Source organism: Mustela lutreola, chromosome 14, assembly GCF_030435805.1.
Source record: "Mustela lutreola isolate mMusLut2 chromosome 14, mMusLut2.pri, whole genome shotgun sequence".
Lineage (NCBI taxonomy): Eukaryota > Metazoa > Chordata > Mammalia > Carnivora > Mustelidae > Mustela > Mustela lutreola.
In genome coordinates, this window is record NC_081303.1 from 71,009,017 (window position 1) to 71,029,885 (window position 20,869).

At 48.3% G+C, this 20,869-nt stretch overlaps 1 protein-coding gene and 2 pseudogenes across 1 annotated transcript; all 3 read right to left on the reverse strand.

Moving 5' to 3' along the window:
• Positions 1-1,616: 1,616 nt before the first annotated feature.
• On the reverse strand, positions 1,617-3,999 carry LOC131814472 (cytochrome c oxidase subunit 6B1-like; annotated as a pseudogene).
• Positions 4,000-8,735: 4,736 nt separating this feature from the next.
• Positions 8,736-14,351, reverse strand: LOC131814515 (large ribosomal subunit protein eL38-like; annotated as a pseudogene).
• A 5,146-nt stretch (positions 14,352-19,497) lies between these two features.
• NHLH1 (nescient helix-loop-helix 1) lies at positions 19,498-19,899 on the reverse strand. Its single transcript, XM_059145331.1, has one exon. The coding sequence runs from the start codon at positions 19,897-19,899 to the stop codon at positions 19,498-19,500; it is 402 nt and encodes a 133-aa protein (XP_059001314.1).
• Positions 19,900-20,869: the final 970 nt, after the last annotated feature.

The following is a 20,869-nucleotide window of genomic DNA, read 5'->3' on the forward strand; positions in this document are numbered from 1 at the left end:
GCTCATCCTTGCCTAGCTGGCAGAACAACATCAGATCCCCCCCCCCCCCCGCAGGCTCCCTTTGCTGCAGGCCTCCCTCTTCTCTCCTTCTCATGGAACCCTCTGGAAGGAGCAGATTCCTCATCACCACCCATCTTGGCTTCCTGCTTCTCACCCAACCTCTCAATCTTTCCTCCTCCTGACTTTAGACACGGATATTTCCCAGGATTCAGCCTTTGGCCCCTTTACGCCTCACCTTACAAGGCTCTTCCAAAGTACTGTCATTGTCTTTCTCGTGCCTTCCATCAGTGCTTACTTATTCCTGCTCCTAAATCCAGATCCCTTTTCTGAGCATCAGACTCCTATTTCCAACACCCTGTTGGACATTTTAACTTGGCTCTTCTTTGGGGGTGATAGGATAAAGGGAACACATGGTCTTCCCCCACCATCTCCCATCCCCTTGGCTCTTCAGACCTTTGCCACTTCCAAACTTGTGTTATTCCCTTCCAATGTACCTTCCCCTCCGTGGCCAGCGTGCTTTCTCTGAGAAAGAGAAATCAGATGGTCATTCCCTTGCTTCAAAAAATCCAATAGTTCCCCACAATGAGGTCAAAACTTCTTGGCACTCTGTGTAAGGGCCTCGAGTACTCGACTCACTCTGTCCTCCAGCCCTCTGTCCTGTTACTCCTGTGCACTCAAAGCCCAAGCCTTCAACACGCGGACATTCAAACTAGCCTCATGTGTGGGTGGTTTTGCCAACTTGGGATGCTGTTACTGGTTACTGCCTCCCTCTACCTTCAGGTGGTGTTTCCTGGGCCTGAAATGTCCTCCCCCACCTTCTCTGCTCAGAAATTTCTGTCCCTCCCCCAAGACTCAGCTGTGGTCTCCTCTTTGAGGCCTCCCAATGTTCCCAAGCAAAGTTAGATGCTCCTCCCCCAAAGGGCCTCCTTTGTGCTTCCAGAGCTCTGCATTTTATGACATTGTATGGTAATTTCTTATTTACATATCCATCTGCCCAGCTGGTCTATGAGTTTCTGAAGTGGGAGAAACAGTGCTTTATTTATTTTCTAAATGCAGAGCTTTGCTCAGTAACAGCACAAGACAGTAAATGTTTGTCTAGTGAAACAGAACAGAGAAGAGCCTGAGAGGAGATAAACTGTGGAATATTTGATGTTAAAGGAATCTACTTGTAAGTCATAAAATAACATTTTGAGACTGGCAGAGATCATTCTCTATTTTACAAGTGAGGAAAGGATGCAGAGGGCATAACACATTGCCCCCAAATCAAACAGGAAGTTAGTGGTAACACCAGAGCTAGAACCTAGGTCTCCTGATTTTTTTTTTTTTTTTAAGATAGAGAGAGGAATGGGGAGGGGCAGAGGGAGAGGGAGAGAGAGAATCTTAAGCAAGCTTCACACCCAGCACAGAGCCTGATGCAGGGATTAAGCTCACCACCCTGAGATCATGACCTGAGCCAGAATCAAGAGTTGGACCCTTAATCAACGGAACCCCCCAGGCACCCTAGGTCTCCTGACTTCTCATTCAGTAGTCTGTTGACTGCACTATATTAACTGAGCATCAATAATTTCATTTGAAATAAAGACACAAGGCAGTCACTCTTAGCTTTTTGTGGACTGTCGCTGTCTTTGACACTTTAATGAAAGCTATAGGTTTCCCCCAGGAAAAACACACATATAATTTCATATCCATTTTCAGGGGGTACAGGGAATTATTGCCTGTGTGAAAGATGGTGGGAAGGTAGAAGAATCTAGAAGTGGCGAGACAGAAGGCTAATGCAGTAGTTGAGGGGAGAGAGAGAGAGAAAGAGGGAGAGCACAAGAATGAGAGCAAGCATGTGCTGGGTTCAAGACCAGGGGAAGAGAAAGGAAAGTTCAAATTTGAGAGGTGACCTATGGGTGGGATGGTTAGAGTTGAGGAACAAAGAGGCATTTAAGATGACTCAGAGGCTTCTGGTATAGATATTAAGGAAAATGGTGATGCCATACATCAAATTATGGGCTACTGAGAGTGAGTAGGTTTGAAGGCAGATAATGTGGTTGCTTTGACAGGTGTCTTAGCTATCTGCAGGCCATCAGGGTGGGGATGTCCACAGGAAGCTGGCAATAACACAAGTACCTTCCACATCTTCTGCTGCCACTCTTCCTCTGACCATCTGGATAATCCATTCTCTCCTGATCCAAACACCTACTTTCTGGTCTCTATCCCCTTTGCTCATCCTATTCCCTCAACATGGTGTGCCTTCCATCCACCATCACCCCAATCCAGTTCAAATGATATTTTCCCTATTCTTTTTATAGAGAATGTGGTCTGTTTAAAAACATAAAAGAAAACAAAACAGAAAAAAAAAATCATCCTGAAGCACTCTTCCTGGTCATACACAGTTTTACACTTTTCCAAAGAGTATTTATTATTAGTAAAGCCTTGGCTCAGGATCCCAGGTTGGGGATCACCAAATGTCCAGGTCCCCTTTCACCACCCTGAGAGAACGATGGAGGAGATAGGAGAGGTGATGGAGCCAGTTCAGATATTTCCAGGAAACGTGCCTTGTTCCCAGCAGTCGTCCCAGGCTTATACCCAGGATGTGGGACACAAGGACTTGTATTCATGCCAGTACATTCACACACAGAGACATCACCCCTTTAGTAATCACTGTGTCCTCTCAGCAAGGAAGTCCACGTAGTTCTGCCAGCAGTTCCTTGTCTGGTTCTGGTTGGGGAAGCGGCTGTCAAAAGGGGAAGTCTGGTGGTTCTTGATTTTGGTCTTGATGTCTTCTGTCCTGGTGCTGACTCTAAAGACACCCTTGCAGCCCCTCACAGCTCAATGTGACCCTCAGCAAGGATGCCAGGGTCAGCCCAGAGTGGAATTAAGACCTGATATTTTCTCTATTAAGCCGCTCCTGACACCATCAGTGTGATCTGTAAAATCCCAAATCTTTCTCTGAAATTCTCGTGCCATATTTTCTATTTTGGATTTCACTTATTTACATTATTAAGAAAGAGACAGAAAAGAAGGGGAAAAGAAATAAAGGACAGATGGTACAAATAGATAACAAATAACAAGACGGAAAATTTAAATCCAACTATGTCAATAATCACATTAAATGTAAATGATCTAAACACACCAGTTAGAGGTACCTGGGTGGCTCAGTAGGTTGTGTCTGCCTTTGGCTCAGGTCATGATCCCAGGGTCCTGGAATCAAGCCCATGGCAGACTCCCACTCAGCAGTGAGTCTGCTTCTCCCTCTGCCTCTCCCCCTGGCTTGTGCTCGCTCTCTCTCTCTCTCTCATTCACTCACTCTTTCTCTCAAATAAATAAATAAAATCTTAAAAAAAATAAACACACCAATTAAAGGAGCTTGTCAGATTGGATTGTAAAGTAATATCTAACTATATACAGCCTACAAGAAATCCCTATCATTATATAAAAACATGAATAAGTTAAAGGTAAAAGGATGGGGAAATATATACCATGCTAACACCAGTCAAAATAAAGTTGGAATGGCTATATTAAAACTAGATGGAATAGATTTCAGGGCAAAGAGTATTACTAGGAATACAGAGGATCACTTCATAATGATAAACAGGTCAATTCATCAAGAAGACATAACAATTTGAGGGACACCTGGCTGGCTGAGTTGGCTGAGGTTGAGTTCAAGTCTCACATTGGATGTAGAGATTGTTTGAAAATAAAACCTTTAAAAAAAATAGAAGAAAACAATAAGTCTTAGGTATTTATGTACCTAATAACAGAGATTCAAAGTACATGAAGCAAAAATCAATAGAAATGTAAGGAGAAATGAATGAATCTGCGGTTATAATCAGAAATGACAATACTTGTGTCTCAATAATTGATAGGACAAGTAAGCGGAAAATCAGTAAAGACTTGACCAACTCCATCAATTATCTTGACCCAATTGATATTTATGGAACATTCCACTCAATAACAGCAGGATACACATGCTTTCCAAGTGTGCATGGAACATTTACCAAGATAGACCATATCTTAGACTGTAAAAGAAGTCTTGGTAAATTTTAAAGCGATGAGACCTGGGGTGCCTGGTTGGCTCAGTTGGTAGAGTATGTAACTCTTGATCTCAGAGCTGTGAGTTTGAGCCCCACACTGGATGTAGATACTACTTAAAAATTAAATATTTATAAATACATACTTACATACATAAATGGAATGAGATCATACAAAATATATTCTCTGATCACAGAGGTATTAAATTATATGTCAATAATAGAACACTATCCAGAAAATCCCCAAATACTCGGAAACTAAACAACACTGTTCTAAATAATTCATGGGTAAAAGAAGAAATCAAAGAGAAAATTTAAATTTTTGAACTGAATGAAAACTAAAAACGAAAAGCTGGTTCACTGAGAAGATAGGAAAAATAGATAAATCTACCCAGACTTATCAGCAAACAAGAAACACACACACACACACACACACACACACACACACAGATGATTAATATCAGGAATGAGAGAGATAATGTCACTACAGATTCTAAAGATATTAAAAGAATAATAGGAGAATTTATGCAAAACATTTGACAGCTTAGTTGAACATAAAAGTTCCTTAAAAATGATAAAATATCAGGGCGCCTGGGTGGCTCAGTTGGTTAAAGCCTCTGCCTTCGGCTGAGGTCATGATCCCAGGGTTCTGGAATCGAGCCCCACATCGGGCTCTCTGCTCAGGGGGGGAGCCTGCTTCCTCCCCCACCCCACTCTCTCTGCCTACCTCTGCCTACTTGTGATCTCTGTCTGTCAAATAAATAAATAAAATCTTTAAAAAAATAAAAATAAAATGATAAAATATCAAACTCACTCAAAAACTAATAGATCCCCTGAATCACCCTATAAGCTATTAAGCAGGTTGAATTATAGTTTAAAAACTTCCCAAGGGGTGCCTGGGTGGCTCAGTGGGTTAAAGCCTCTGCCTTCAGCTCAGGTCATGATCCCAGGGTCCTGGGATAGAGCCCCGCATCGGGCTCTCTGCTGAGCAGGGAGCCTGCTTCCTACTCTCTCTCTGCCTGCCTCTCTGCCTACTTGTGATCTCTATCTGTCAAATGAATAAATAAAATATTTAAAAAAATAAAAATAAAAATAAAAAATAAAAACTTCCCACAAGGGGGCACCTGCGTGGCTCAGTCAGCCTTAGGCTCATGTGATGACATCATTAGGGTCATGGGATCAAGCCCTATATCAGGCATCCCTGCTCAGCAGGAAATCTGCTTCTCCCTGTGGCTCTGCCTCTCCATCCCCCTGCTTGTGCTCTGTTGCTCATGCCCTCTCAAATAAATAAATAAAATCTTAAAAAACAAAACCAAACAAACACCTTCCTACAAAGGAAACACCAGACCTGAATAGTGTTATTGGCAAACTCTACCAAATGTTTAAGAAAAAAAAAAGAATAATACCAATTGCACACACTCTTTCAGAAAATAGAAGCATAGGGAATATGTCCCAACTCATTATATAAAGCCGACGTTACTCTAACACCAGAATGAGACAAAGATATTATAAGAAAACTATAGTCCAGTGTTGCATATGAACACAGATGCAAAAACCCTTAACAACATTTTAGTAGGTCAAATCCAATATTATATAAAAAGGATAACACATCATGACCAAAAATGCAAGTTACAGTAAACATCTGAAACATTGAAACATTTCTAACTTAAAAAAGAAAAACCAAAAAGAAAAGACAAGAAAACATATCATCATCTTAATACCTATCAAAAACACATTTGACAAAAATCCAGTGTAAAGTTCTGATTTTAAAAACTTCTCAACAAATTTGGAAAAGATGGAAACTTCTTCAACCAGATAAAGGCTTCTACACACACACACACACACACACACACACACGCCCCTACAATAAGATCATATTAAAACATCATGGTAAAAGATTGAATACTTTCCTCCTAAGATCAGGAACAAGGCAAAGATATCTGCTCTCACCACTGTTCTTCAGAATTATACTGGAGGCTTTAACCAGCGCAATACGGCAAGAAAGATTAATGGCATCCAGACTGGAAAGGAAGAAGTAAAATTGTCTTTTACTTTATTTTTTTAAAGATTTTATTTATTTATTCAACAGATAGCGGGAGAGAGAGCAAGAAAAAGCACAAGCAGGGGGATCAGCAGAGGGAAAGGGAGAAGCAGGCTCCCCAGTGAGCGGGAACCAGACGTGGACCTCAGTTCCAGGATCTGGGATTGTGACCTGATCTGAAGGCAGATGCTTAACTGACTGAGCTCCCAGGCACCCTGAAGAAAACTTGTTTTTATTCAGAGATGACATAGTCATCTATATGGAAAATTCAATGGAATCTACAAAAAGTTACTAGGTCGAACAACTGAGTTTGGCAGGTTTTCAGGCTATAAGATCAATTCGCAGAAATCAATCATGTCCCTGCGTACTAGTTGAATTAATTTCCCTTGGCTGCTGTAACAAAGTGTCACAGCTGGGATGGCTTAACACAGCAGAACTTAGTTCTCTCACAGTTCTGATATTAGAAGTCAGATACTAAGGTATTGGTAGGACCACGCTCTCAATGAAGGGTCTAGGGGAGACACCCTCCTTCCTCTTTGAGCTTCTGGCGTCTTCTAGCAATCCATGTGTTCCTCGGCTTACAAACGTGTCGCTCCAATTTCTGCCTCCATCTTCACATGGCTGTCTTTTCCCCTTGGGTTTTCCTGTCATTTTCCCTCTCTGCATGTCTGTGTCCAAGTTTCTTTCTGAAAAGGTCACCAATCATATTGGATCGAGGGCCCACCCTACTCCAGTCTGACCTCATCTTAACTCTGATTAGATCGGCAAAGACCCTACTTCCAGATTAGATGACATTCACAGGTACCAAAGATTAGGGCTTCAATATATCTCTTGGGGATACACAATTTAACCCCAAACACTAGCAATGAACACTCAAAAGTTAAATTTAAAAATACTATTGATTATAGCATCAAAAAACCCCATAAAATCCTTAGGGATAAATCTGACAAAAGATGTGCACCGAAAACTACAAAACATTGCTCAGATAAATGAAAAAAGCCCGAAAGAGGGGTGCCTGGGTGCTCAGTCAGTAGAAAATCAGACTTGATTTCAGCTCAGGTCATGATCTCAGTTTTAGGAGACTGAGCCCTGCCTCTGGCTCTATGCTGAGCAGGGAGTCTGGTTGGGATTCTCTCTCTCCCTCTCCCTCTGTCCCTCCCCGCCCCTGCTTGTGCTCTCTCAAAACAAAAACAAAAACAAAAAAATAAACAACAACAACAAAACCTTAGAAAGAAAAGGACATAAATAAATGGCAAGATACATATTGCCCATGGATTGAAACACTCAATATTATTAAGCCTTCGATTCCCCCAGATTGATCTAAACATTTAATATAGTCCCAAGCAAAATAACAGCAATGTTTATTGAAACTGACAATCTGATTCTAAGTGTCATATAGAAATGCAAAGGGCCTAGATCACCCAAAACAACTTTAAAAAAGAAGAATACAGCTGAAAGACTTGAAAAAATTCAAGATTTATTTATTAATTCAAGTAATTAAGATAGTATAGTTATAGGCATAAAAAAAGGCAGATCACTGGAACAAAATAGAGAGTTCATAAGTACATCTACATACACATGGTCAATAGATTTTTGACCAATGTTCCAAGGCAATGCAGTAGAGAAGGGATGGTATTTTCAATATAGAACAGTTGGATAACTACATGCCAAAAAATAAAACAAAAGAAGGAGGAGAGGGGCGCCTGGGGGGCTCAGTGGGTTAAAGCCCTGCCTTCAGCTCAGGTCATGATCCCAGGATCCTGGGCTCGAGCCCCACAGCAGGCTCTCTGCTCAGCAGGGAGCCTGCTTCCCCCCTCCTCTCCCTGCCTCTGCCTACTTTCGACCTCTGTCTGTCAAATAAATAAAAATCTTAAAAAAGAAGAAGAAGAAGAAGAAGGAGCAGGAAGAGAGGAGGAGGAGAACATCAATCTATACCTGGCATAACACACAAAAATTAACTCAAAATTGACCACAAACCTGGATGTAAAACATCACTTCCAGAAGAACACATAAGAGAAAATCTTTGCATCTTTCAGCTAGGCAAAGCTTTCTCAGCTACGACACTAATGGCATGATCCATGGGGTGCCTGGGTGGCTCTGCTGGTTAATTATCTGCCTTCAACTCAGGTCATGACCGGCTACTCCCTTTCTTCTGCCTCTCCCTCTGCTTGTGCTGTCTCTCTCTGTGTCAAATAAATAATATCTTAAAAAAAAAAAATAAAAGGAGTCCAAAAATTTTTGTAAAACACTGTTTAATTTATTAATTTAAGTATTTATGTAATTATATTAAGTAATTAAATATAATTAATTTAAGTAAAACACTGTTTTGCTTAAAATACATTGTATTATTTAGAGAAAAACATGTAGCATAAAATGAAGAAAACAAATTAAACAGTATTTTTCAAGAGGCCAAGGAAAAGATCATTCGTCTTAAAAATAAAAGTCAGTAATATTACCAGCAAAAAAAAGTCTTTATCTAATAACAGAGAATTGAAATTCAGGACATGTGAACTATGGCAAAATCATAAACAAGCATGGGGCGTCTGGCTGTCTCAGTGAGTTAAGCCTCTGCCTTTGACTCAGGTCATGATCCCAGGGTCCTGGGATCCAGCCCAACATGGGGCTCCACACTCAGCAGGGAGTCTGTTTCTCCGTCTGCTGCTCCCCCTGTTTGTGCTGTTAAATAAATAAAGTTATTTTTTTAAAGAATGAACTAGTTCACCATATATTATTTTTAAATACCATCTCATATATAAAAGCAGAATAGAAGTTGTGTGTGGGTGTGGGTGTGCTTTAAATTTTTAAAATCTTGATACAGTTCAAATTGAGTAAGGGACAGGTGAGGCTAGGTAGTGAGAGACAGGTAGGGGGAGCCATGACTAGGGTCCCTCAGGGGCATAGGTAACCAGGCTCACAGAAATCCCAGATGTGGAGAAATTCCCATGATACTTACAAGAACATGTTGTTTGCTGGTGATAGTTACAAGTCCACCTTGGTGTTCTAAATAGACATGATAGTCACAAATCTGCCAGGCTATTCATAAGAAATTTACCAGGTTCCCTGGTCTGTATCCTATAAAAGACCTATCATTAAAGCCCTCGGTGGCAGCTCCTTCTGGACCCCGCTGGCTCTAGAGAACTCTTTTCTTTCCTTTCTGTTCTCACCCTCACTTAATAAGCTTCCACTTCACTTCACCTTTTTGTCCCCGAGATTCATTCTTGGACTCCGTGAGACAAGAACTGTGAAACCCTGCCACAAAATCAGTGAGCCATGTTCATTTCAGCTCCTTCACAACCAAACCTGGGGGCAGGGACTGCTTGTTTCTCTGCCTTCTCTTTGTCTGTGATAACCAAGGTATAAAGGTATCCGCTGCATGAAACTTTAAACATCACATTATCCGTATTTTTCTTGATCTTGACAGATTTGACATCCTTTCACCTGGCCCTGAGCAGAAAGTCCTTGATTTCTTCAATCTTGCAATGCATGGCTATGAGGGGCATAGGGGACCGAAAGCCAGAATAGAAGTTTTTGACATTTCAATCTTACCTATTTATTTTTATTGAAGTATGGTTGATGCACAATGTTACATTAGTTTCAAGTGTGCAACATAATGCTACAACAAGTCTCGATGTTACACTGTGTTCCCAAGTGGAGCTGCCGTCTGTCCATCACCTTACAGCTCTGTTGCAATCCTTTTAACTCTGTTCCCTGTGCTCTGCCCTCCATCCCAGGATCTAGCCATTCCACAGCAAAAGCAGAACAGGATTTTAAAACACAATGTTTGTGAAAAGAAAAGGAAAACAGAATGAGATGTTATTCAACACGATTGTCCTGAGATGCAAAACACACAAAATAATACAATGTATTGATCAGGGACACCTATATATGTGGATATAGGAGTGAAAGGAGAGTCGAATGACTGCATAAATGAGTGCATAAATAAATCTGTTTCAGGGGTGGCAAGGAAAAAGGGAGCAAGGATGGGAAAAGAGGCAACTGAAAGGAAGACGTGGACCAATTATCTAGTGTGCCATAAACTGAAGGATTTAATTGCTTATACCAGCTTAACAAAAGTAGAACAAAAACCCTGTTTTACTTAAAATACATTGTATTATTTAGAGAAAAACATGTAGCATAAAATGAAGAAAACGAATTAAACAGTTTTTTTCAAGAGGCCAAGGAAAAGAATAGGCGATTTGCAGAAGAAATACAAACATCCAATAAGAATATGAAACTATTATCATCAATCTCAAATAAAGAAAACCTTAATTAAGAAAAACTCAATATGCTTTTGTGCATTGAATTGGAAAAATATTTAAAAGAATGACACTAATCATTGCTACGAAGTGTGTGAAGAAAAGTAGATTCTCATGTTTGTTTGGAAGAATTGTACTGATAAGGACTTTTGGGAGGGCAGTTTGGAAGTATCTATCAAAATTTTAAAGATGGGGGAACCACCTGGGTGGCTCAGTCAGTTAAGCGTCTGCCTTCAGCTCAGGTCATGATCCTGGGGTGCTGGAATCCAGCCCCACGACCCTCCATCACACCACCCCGGATCCTTGTTCAGCGGGAAGTCTGCTTCTCCCTCTGCCTGCTGCTCCCCCTGCTTGTGCTCTCTCAGTTAAATAAATAAAAATTTTTTAAATTAAAAGGTATATTCTCTTTAATCCAGCAGTTCCATTTCTAAGAATCTACCCTCCGAAAGTGCTCACATAAGTGCCCAATTACATATGCAGAGAGCAGTGTGGTGCACTGCCGTATTATTCCTAACAAGAGATTGGAATGAACTTAAATGTCAGCAGGAGGAGGGTTATATGAATTATAATACGTATGTCCTAGGTAGAAGTTTAAAAAGTAAAGTTAGTCTATATATACAGATATAAAAATATATTTATAATGTATCGTTAAAGAAAAAGTAAGCAGCAGTGCATACTAGGTTAAAGTGTAGTGGTAAATGTACAGTATAATTTTAAATGCATGCATCTACATGTTTATATATGTATTTGCAAAAATCACAAAAGTCTGAAAGAATACAGACCAAATGGTTAATATGAATTACTTTTGGGGAGGGAAGTGCAATTCAGACTTACACAATTAGTACGTAGGGGTCATACATTTACCCTTTTTTTTTTTTTAAGTAGGAGCCACACCCAGCATGGAGCCCAAGGCAGGCCTCAAACTCATTACCCTGAGATGAACACCTGAGCTGAGATCAAAAGTTGAATGCTTAACTGACTGAACCACCCAGGGACTCCTTAAGTCCAGACAATTTAGTATTGGTTGAGTGTGTTATGATAGGCATATCTTACTTTGGTACTTTTTGAAACACTTTTTAAAAATGAGAAACCTGGAAAAAAAAAAAAAATGAGAAACCTGGGACTCCTGAGGAGCTCAGTTGGTTGAGAGTCTGCCTTTGGCTCAGGTCATGATGCCTGGATCCTGGGATCGAGCCCCACAGTGGGCTCCTGATCAGTGCTCCTGATCCTGCTTTTTCCCTCTCCCGCTCTCCCTGCTTGTGTTGTCCCTCTCTCTTTCTCTCTGTCAAATAAATACATAAAATCTTTTTAAAAATAAATAGAATTTAAAAAAATAAAATGAGAAATCTGGGGTGCTCTCCCCCCCTTTCTCTCCATCTCAAGATAGATAGATAGATAGATGATAGAGAGATAAAATAAGAAATCCTATGATTTCCAGTGAAGTGAAAAGATAAGACAAAGTTTCTGGAGGGAAATAACTCATGAGAACCCCGTCTGAAGTGTCAAATGGGCTAGACTATGTGAACAATTACATATTCTCAAGATAAAATGGTAACAGGCACTGGGTGTCCTGGCCAGCTCAGCCAGTAGAGCGTGTGAGTCTTAAACTTTGGGTTGTGAGTTTCAGCCCCACGTTGGGTGCAGAGATTACTTAACAATAAAATCTTTCAAATAAAATAAAATAAAATAAAATAAAATGACAACGTGGATGTTGGGAGGACAATTCAGCAAATTAAAGAGGAAGGTACTAAAAGCAATGATTACCCTAATATAAGCACCATTTATTGAACACTATTATGCACTAGCACTGGGGCAAGTCCGTCGCAGCCGGACTGAATGGCCTGAATCTCTGAACATCTGTTTCCTGCGCAGAGATAGTGCAGGAGGGACGGAAATGGGACAGCCCGGGCAACGGAATGTGGAGGGTGTCATTTATTCATGTGAGGGACACCCGGGGAGACGTGGGGCTGAGGAAGGAGAGGAGAGGGGCGCCTGGCTGGGGTACAGGGAGCCGCAGATCTCTGGGAGGCGTCCCGGTAAAGAGGTCCAGCTGTTCGGCAAAACCGCCGAGAGCAGCTTCCTCTCCGGCCACACCATGGAAGGCTCCATACGTTTGTCCCACTCTCCCTGGAATGTTGCCACCATAGCCACAGGCCCCAACAATTCCCAGCACGTCTCCCCTCCTCTGTAGTCTATTTTGGAAGGGAGCATCTCTGTCCATCCAGACTTCCACACTGGACACCTGGGGTCCCCTGCTAGCCCACTGTGTTTAAGCCATCACCCAGCCCTACTGAACCCAGGTTAAACAGCTTTCCTCAGTCTGTCCTCTCTTCTCCATTCCCTCCCACTGCTTCAATACAGACTCTTGTCTTCACTTGCTGACCTTGCCATAGCCTTGCCTGTGACCTTGCCTGTGACCTTGTCATAGCCTCCCAAAATTGTCCCTGCACAGATCTGAGCCCTAGCTCGACTCTCTTCACAACCACTCTTACAGTGACGTGTCTACATTGTCCATCTGATGGTGTGTATCTGCCCTACTAGGGAACAGCTCCCCGTTTCCCACCGCTACGTGGCCCCATAGAAGCATGACCACGGGGACCTCTCCGGACACGTCCCTGCTTACCTCTCCAGGTCACTCTCCACCACTCTCCTGTCCCACTAGCCCCTTGCGTTTTATGTCCCAACAAACCACACTGCTTAGAGTGCACTCTAGCTCACAAAACCTCCTCGGGCCTCCGTGCCTTCTACCTGGACTGTCCCGGCTTAGGTAGGGGTCTCTGGGAAAGGGATTCTTGGGCAGGACAGCCCTCTCAGGTGCGCTCTCGGGAACACCTGTTAGGTGTAAGAGATGCTGCAGGGAGCAGAAGGAGGAGCTGAAATGTGATCCTCTGGCCATCGTGGGCGGGGGTGGGGGGGTGTGCAAGCACAGCTGGCCTTTCTTGGCTGCCTCTGGACAGGGACTCTGTAACCCGCACCCACCAGTCCTTGCACGCAGGCTGCCCTAGGGAGGGAGCACAACCTGAGACAAGGCAGCTGTCTTCCTCCAAGGGCATTCCTGAGGAGGGCCTGGGCAATGAGCTGCCAAGTGAGCGTCCCCACTCAGAGGAGGCGATTTGTGAAGGGGTCTTGCCAGCCATCCCAGATTTGTCTTCAAGCCCTTGCGCAGACCCCACACGCCCTTACCGTTTTCAAAATTGGCCTCGGACCTGCTCCGTCCCGCAGCAGCCCCGCCTCTGAGTCCATCCTTCTCCTTGGCCGGACTCCAGTCCTCGCCTGCGCTTTTCACTCTCAGGAGTGTGTGTTCACACGTCCGTCTCCCCACACCCCTCCCCGGCCACGGCCTGGTATTTCAGGACTGGCACAGTGCCTGGCCCACGCTGGCTCTTTCATAAACATACGCTGCAGTGAGTAGAAGGAGACTGATGACGAAGGGGACAGCCACACGGTAATAAAAGAAGGCTGGAGGTTCCACGCCAGTGAGGACAAGAAGGAGGTGTGGCTCTGGGCTCAGGGTCCTTCATGCACTTGGGCACCAAGCCCGACGCCCCGCTTAGGAGGCTCAAGAACCTCGGGGAAAGACAGAGCAAGGCTCTGAGCTTGGCCCAAACGGGGCAGGAGCCGTCAGAGGACTGTCCGCTGGAGGCGGCCGAGCGGCTGGTGGGAGGCAGGGGTCTACAGTGGGGGTCAGGGGAGAGCATGAAGCCACCGCCAGCTCCCCGTTCCTGCAAGCCGACACTCAGACGGCCCCCCAGGAAAGGGCGAGAAGCAAGCCCACGTGTGTCCGCACAGCCGGGAGCGCAGAGGAGCGAGCACGGCCCCGGGGACAGCGCGCCACGAGCGGACACGCAGCGAATGAAGTGGACACCGGCAGGGAGAACCCGCCCGCACGTGGGTAACACACGTCCGCGAACCACCCACGAATCCCAGACCTCGTCCTCCCGGGTCAGCAGCCACGCCCCATCCTCCTCGCAGAAACTCTGACCACAGCAGAGTCCAGGGTCGCAGCCCCACCGCACCTGCCTTCCCCGCGCCGGCGTCCGGGCGCACCTCTCGGCGCGGGCGGGCGGGCGGCTCCGGCCCGAGACGGACGCGAGGCGGCGCCGCGGCCGGCCGGCAGGGGGCGGTGTTCAACAAGCGATCGTCAGGGCGGCTCCGCGACGCCGACGCGCGGGGACCCCGGGGGCGGGGCAAGAGCCAGAGGTCCCTCCTCCCGCACCGGGTCCCGTCTCCACCCACCGCCCCCGCCCCAGCTCTCCCTCCTCCCGGCTTTCCAGGGCCGTTGTGTCTCCTTGATGGGGGTAGCCTGTTAATAGTCCAGCCTTTCCCTGCTTTCCAGAGAAGACGAGGGAAGGGAGCGCCCCTTCGGGGGTCTCCCCAAAACCTTCTCGAGCCCTCCCCACTCTGTCTCGGTTTCCAAGGTTGTCAGGACTCCCAGTTTGCGGTTGGACTCCTTTAAGTTCATCCCTGGGCGTCCTTACTGACACCCTTGGCATGACCGGTGGCTCCGGCTAGGTGTCAGGCCCCTTCGCCGTCTTGGCCTGGCACCTTGTACAGTGCACAGACTGTACAACAGTACAGGTTGTCCCTGCTACTTTCTGCCCCTCACCGTGTCATTTAGGGGGCACTTGTCATGCTTAACCCTGCCGGGATGACCTCGTTTCATCCTTGGAATACCCCTGTGAGGCAGATCTTAATAGAGTCCCCATCTTACAGCTGAGGAGACTGATGCAGGGAGTACCTGGGGTTTGCTTGTTGTGGCACAAAGAGCACAGGTGAGTCTGGAGCTTGGACTCAGGTCCTCTGTCTGCCAGCCACGGGCTCTCTGTCTCCTCCATCCCAGCACTGCCTCCCTCCCCCCCCCCCCCACCCCTCTGGCTTCCTTCTCTGAACCAACCTTCAAGGACAGTGACCTGCCTTCCCCTTCTTTCTTCTGTACCCAGGCCTCGCCCACACTTCAGGGGCCCAGGAAAGGACACAAGCAAGTGAGCAAACAAGAGGCAGGGAGCTGGAGGAAGGGGAGGTCCAGCTAGAGGAAGAAGAGGATGCGCAGGCGGGCCCTGCTTAAGGATGGAGAAGGAAGGGAGGTGAGCGAGGGGAGGGAGAGGAGCCCCCGTGCCCAGCCTCGAAAGGGGCACAGGCAGGGCCTCCATTATGTGGCACAAAGGGCCATATGCCTGGCAGCTTACCCAGAGAGTGTGAGTGTGTGTGTGTGTGTGTGTGTGTAGGGGGAGGAGAGGCTAGGAGCCTTCCCTCCACTTTCAAGCCCCTTGGGCCTGCTGGGCTCTGCCACGGGGGTGGGGTTTGCTTGAGGAAGGGGCAGAGCACTGGTGGGGCAGCGCCTGCGTAATTGGAAGGAAGGCATGGACAGCTGGAAGAGGCCGGCAGGGGTGGGAAGGGGCTGGAGGAGGAAAGAAGGGGTGAGGTGCTCAAGTCCCACTGGCTTAGTGCCCCCACCTGCCCCTGGCCCATCCCACGGGCCCACCTGCTGGGTTTAGAGGGGCGGGGGGTGCACAGGGAATGAGGGCCCCAGCTGTCTCCTCTTCTGACATTCCCTCCCTCCTTCCCTGGGTGTTAGCCCCAAGCTCCCACTTTCCCTCCAACCTCAGCCTGGGGACTTGGGTTTCCCAGAAGAGTCCCCTCTCCCAGCGCCTGGCCCCCTGCCCCTTCCCCCTCCCACTCCCCACCTCCAGCTTCCAGTCCTGTGGAGCAGAGCGGCAGCCGAGGCCAATTGATTATCTGAAGAAATTTGGAGCTAGCCAAACAGCTGCAGCTGCCCCCTCTCCCCACCCCCCGGCCCTGAGGGATCCCTGAGCAGAGGGGCCCAGGAACCTCCTTCTGCCTTCCAGCGGGGCAGAGTGACAAGCAGAGAGGCAGGGAACTCAGAGCGCCATGCTGCTATGCAGGGGAAGGCACCAGGCTCCAGGGCCAGGAATGGAGGACACAGGTTCTACACCAGCCCACTGTCATGGGTGAGTCCCATGGCCTTTGTAGACTGCAGCTTACCTGCCTTCAGAACAAAGGTGTTGAATTGAGTGATGGCCATTTAGTGACGGCATGCTCTCCTCCAGCTCCTGCCCTAGAGTCCTCAGACTCTCCCTGGTCTCTGTTCAGTCCTCCCTCTTGCTAGGCTCTGGGCAGAGCACATTTCGTCTAATGCAAATAGGGAAGGGAAGGTGTGTGGCGGTTTCTCCCCCAGTCGAACTTAACCCCCTCCCGCCGCTGATGTCAGGGAGGAAAAGGGCACCTTCAGGGTCCGGACGTGTCTCAGCATTTCCGTCCCCTTGCTTGCCTTCAGACTTCCCAGGGGACCTCCAGTTTGGAAAGGATCCTTGAGTTTCCCTAGGCAATGGTCCACGGAGGCAGGAAAGTATTCGAGGGCTTCTGCCTGTGCTGCGCGCTCCCCCGGGGCTGTCTGGACTCCCCCTCCTCGAGGCAGGCACTTCCTTTGCTGGACAGCTCCAGCTACCGGGTTGAATCTGTTTCCTCTAACTTCCCCCTACTGGTTCCAGTTCTGCTTCCCGGGGCCACCCAGCATGTCTTACTTTCCTTTCTTCTCTCAATATGTAAACATAAGGACCATGTGGCCCCCAACGTGCTCTTGTGGAGACACATAGCCTCAGTTTTTCAGCTATTCCTACTGCAAAATTTTCTCCAGACCTTTGGCCTTCTTGGCCACAAAACGGAATACTCTCTGATTTATTGGGGTTCTTTTTAACATATGAGGCCCCCAGAAATCCCCCTCGCAGTCTGGGTCATTTCAGGGAAGCAGGGCGTTGGCAGGACAGGACATAAAGAACCTAGGTTTGAACTTCATATCTGTACCCCAACTGGCTGTGTGACCTTGGGCAAGGCCCCGCCTCCTCTCCGGGCTTTAGTGTCCTCATCTGTAAATTGACTGGAGGGTCTCTTCCAGGATTCCTCTGATATTCTCTCAGAGCTCCTTTTTATCCCTTTTCCTATTCCTTTCGGAGTCCCAGGTCCTCTGCTACGTTCTCCCCCATATCTTCAGGTTGGGGAACACAAACCGGGCCAAGAACAAACTGCAGTGAACACTGACCCAGTTCAGAGACAACAATGAGGAGAGACAGACTTCATGCCATGGCTTTCCCCAGTAGTGTGGACCTACAGACACATGGGTGACTTGGGTTCCCCTGAGAACGTGAGCTCTTCTTCAGGCTCAGAGAGAGCAGAGCAGAAGCACAATGTCAGAGGGGTCAGAAAGTGTCACTCAATGAATACCAAGATGGAGGAACATGGGACTCTCGGTGCGGAGGTCTGGGACCTGTGTCTGATACCCTTCACTGCACCCCTTTACTCTGTGGCCCTGTGCCCATCATACTGAGCTTTCATGGCCCCATCAGAAAAGCCTTCAAAGCCTAGGACCCTCCATGCTTACGCCAGCTTCTCAAGCCAGTCGAATGACCCACAGTCATACCTGGTACTAGAACGAGGTCACTTTAATTTTTCTTTTCATATGAAATCAGAAATGCAATGGGAGGGGGATCACACGAAGGACTCGGGGCACAGACCCTGGGGGCCTGCAGCTGGGGGCATTAGGAAGAAGTGAGAGGTCACGGGAGAGGGCTAGAGCGAGATAAGAGGCAGGCAGGACTGGGCGCAACTGTCTGGGGGTAGAGAAAGCTACAGAAGAGTCCAGGAGCCCTGGAGCTGGGGGGAGGGTACCATCTCAGAGGACTCAGTGTCCGGACAGACGACAGACGGATCTGAGGAATGCATATGAGTTTGGTGAGCAGAGAGTTCGCAGCTGGAGTTTGCACACAAACCCCACACCTGGAGTTTGTAGAAGGAGTAAGAAAGGGAAAGGAGTAACCAGGGAGGAAGCAGAGAGACCCAGCTAGAACCGCCGGGACCCCCCTTGCTCTACCCCAAAGTGCACAACTCGGCAATAAATAGTAATATTTATAAATAAATAAGTAAATAAATAGATGAATAAATAAATAAATACATAAATAAATAATATCCTTGTAGAGCGTGGAGTCTGGCGTTGGGGAGGAGGGGGCGTAGGAAGGGCTGTGAGCTGCTGCTTCTGCACCCGCCCTCCTGCCCTTCATTCCCCACTGATCCTGGGCTGCGGGAGCAGAGGGGGCCAAGCCACCTGGTAGGGAGGCGCAGAGAGCCTGGGAGTGGGGAGTGGGGAGTGGGGAGTGGGGCGGGGGTGACTTCCCTTGCTGACGACAAGCTTAAGAAAGGAGAAAAAATATAGCTATAATGAACTGGCCCTAGATCCCAGAGAGCTGAGCATTCCCAGGGGGCAGTAAGAGAACCTCCCCCCTGCACCTGAGGGAGGAAGGCGGGTGGGTTTTGCACATCTTCCCAGTGGGCTGGGATGGAGGGCCCACTGCCTGGGCCCTCTGCGGAGTCTCTGGGCTGAGTCTGGGGCCATCATCCCCTCCTCCAGGATGTAGGTTTCCCCCTCTCCAGCTGCACACAGGAAGGGAGAAAATCGGGAGGCTGGGTGGGAGCGGGCAGGGAGCTCAGAGAGGGCAAGGCACGCACTACCGAGTAAGATCTGAGGTCTGTCTGCGCTGAGCCTCAGGAACAAGAGAGAAAACGGGCACAGCTTTTCCCCTAATTTCCCGCTCTGAGACTCCCCTGGCAGGAGCCCTCTCAGGAGACCCCCAGCTGCCCCGGGCCTGTCCCTCTGGCCAACAGGGCCAGGCAGAGATGTCTGAGATGTACTTGGAGCCCAGCCTTCCGCCTCCCCTTGCCTATGACCCTCCCTCCCAGGGGCAGGAGGAGGAGGATGGGAGACGAGACAGACAGAGTCTGGGGTCTCTGGAAATTTGGTCGTGGGGTTAGAAGAGGCAGCAGACCTTGAGAGAGCTAGGGAGACAGCTTAGGAACCCCAGCAAGAACCCTACACAGACCATCCAGGCAAATATTTCTGAACAGCTGGACCCCAACCACAAACGCCCCGGAGGAGGTGCGGGAGAATCGCCCTCCCACCCAGGGGTCGCCCTCCCACCCAGGGGTCGGAAAGAGGAGCTCAGGCTTTTGTTAGCCACCGGTGGGGGGGGGGGGGCATCTGCGGGGGGGATGAAGGGTGGGGGGAGCAGGGTCACCCTGCCTGGGGCTTGCGGGACTCCATGCCTTGCTGGGATGCAGGGGGAGGAGGGGCCGGGGGACACCCCCACCCCTGCGAGGCTGGAGGCAGGCCCCGTCAGACGTCCAGCACGTGGTTCAGGTAGGAGATGTAGCAGATGGCCAGGCGCAGGATCTCGATCTTGGACAGCTTCTTGTCGGGGGGCAGCGTGGGCAGCAGCTTGCGCAGCTCCGCGAAGGCCAGGTTGAAGGCTTCCACGCGGATCCGTTCCCGCGTGGCGTGGGCCGTGCGGTACTTGGCTGTGGCCCGGCGCCGGCGCCGCCGCTCCTCCCGGCTCAGGTGCTGCAGGTCTTTCCGGCAGGGCTCTCCCGGCTCCAGGCCCCGGGCCTGGCCCCCTCCTGGAACCCCAGGCCCAGCCCCGTCGGGGCCCGCCCCGCCCCCGCAGTCGCTGAAGCCTGACTCGGTCTCTGAGTGGGAGGGAGGCAGGTCCAGCTCCACCGTGTCTGAGTTGAGCATCATGATGGAAGCCCCCTGCCCCGTGAGATCGCGGTCCCCTCCCCACCCCTCCCTCTGGGAGCCCGCAAGCTGGTGGTGGGAGGGGCAGGAAGGGCCTGGGGGAGTGGGGTCTGCCACTGAGCTGAGGAGGTCGGAGCCACTTCAAGGTCCCATGGTCAGGGTTCCAGTCCTGAGCCTGGAGGAGAGAAGGGGAAATTGACTGGGGCAGAAGGAGTTATTAGGGTAATTAGGGGACAGCTCCGAGGTGGGGAGGGCAAGAGGAAGGTTGGACAGGTGTTGGGAGCAGGGAGGTACTGTAAGGGGGGCGGGGAGAACGGCAGAAACGTGGGAGGGGTGACGTCTGGGAGAGACAGGCAGGTGGACCCAAGTACAGGAGTAGACGGAAGATCGGAAGAAGGGAAGAGAATCCCGGAAGGGAGCAGCAGGAAAGGAGCGGGGTGAGAAGCGGTAAGGACTGCAGGCTATAACCCAGCAGCAGAATTAAACACGGAAAACTAGACAGCTCTTAGAACAAAACACAAGGGGCAGCTTCATGACATTGGACTGGACTTGGCAGTGATCTCTTGCATATGAGCCGACAGGAAGACGGGAGAGCAAAAACAGACTAATGGGACCACGTGGAACTTGAAAACTTCTGTAAGTCAAAGGATGCCACGAGGAGAGTGAAAAGGCAAGGTACGGGAGAAAACCCTGCACATCTTGTATCTGATGAGGGGTGAATATCCGGAGGATTATAAAGAACCCTGACAACAACAAAACATCAGAGCAATTAAAAAAGGGCAAAAAACTTGAACAGACATGTCTCCCGAGATGATAGACAGATGGCCGGCAGGATGAAAGGATGCCTCTCATCCCTCGTCATCAGAGAAAAGAAAATCAAAACCACAACGAGCTAAAATCTCACCCCCCATGAGGACGGCTACTTTCAAAACAACCACCGAGGAACAGGTGGGGTGAGGGCGTGGAGACACTG

Excerpts from the sequence above, each read along its gene's own strand:
- NHLH1 (XM_059145331.1), bottom strand. The coding sequence starts at position 19,899 with ATGATGCTCAACTCAGACACGGTGGAGCTGGACCTGCCTCCCTCCCAC.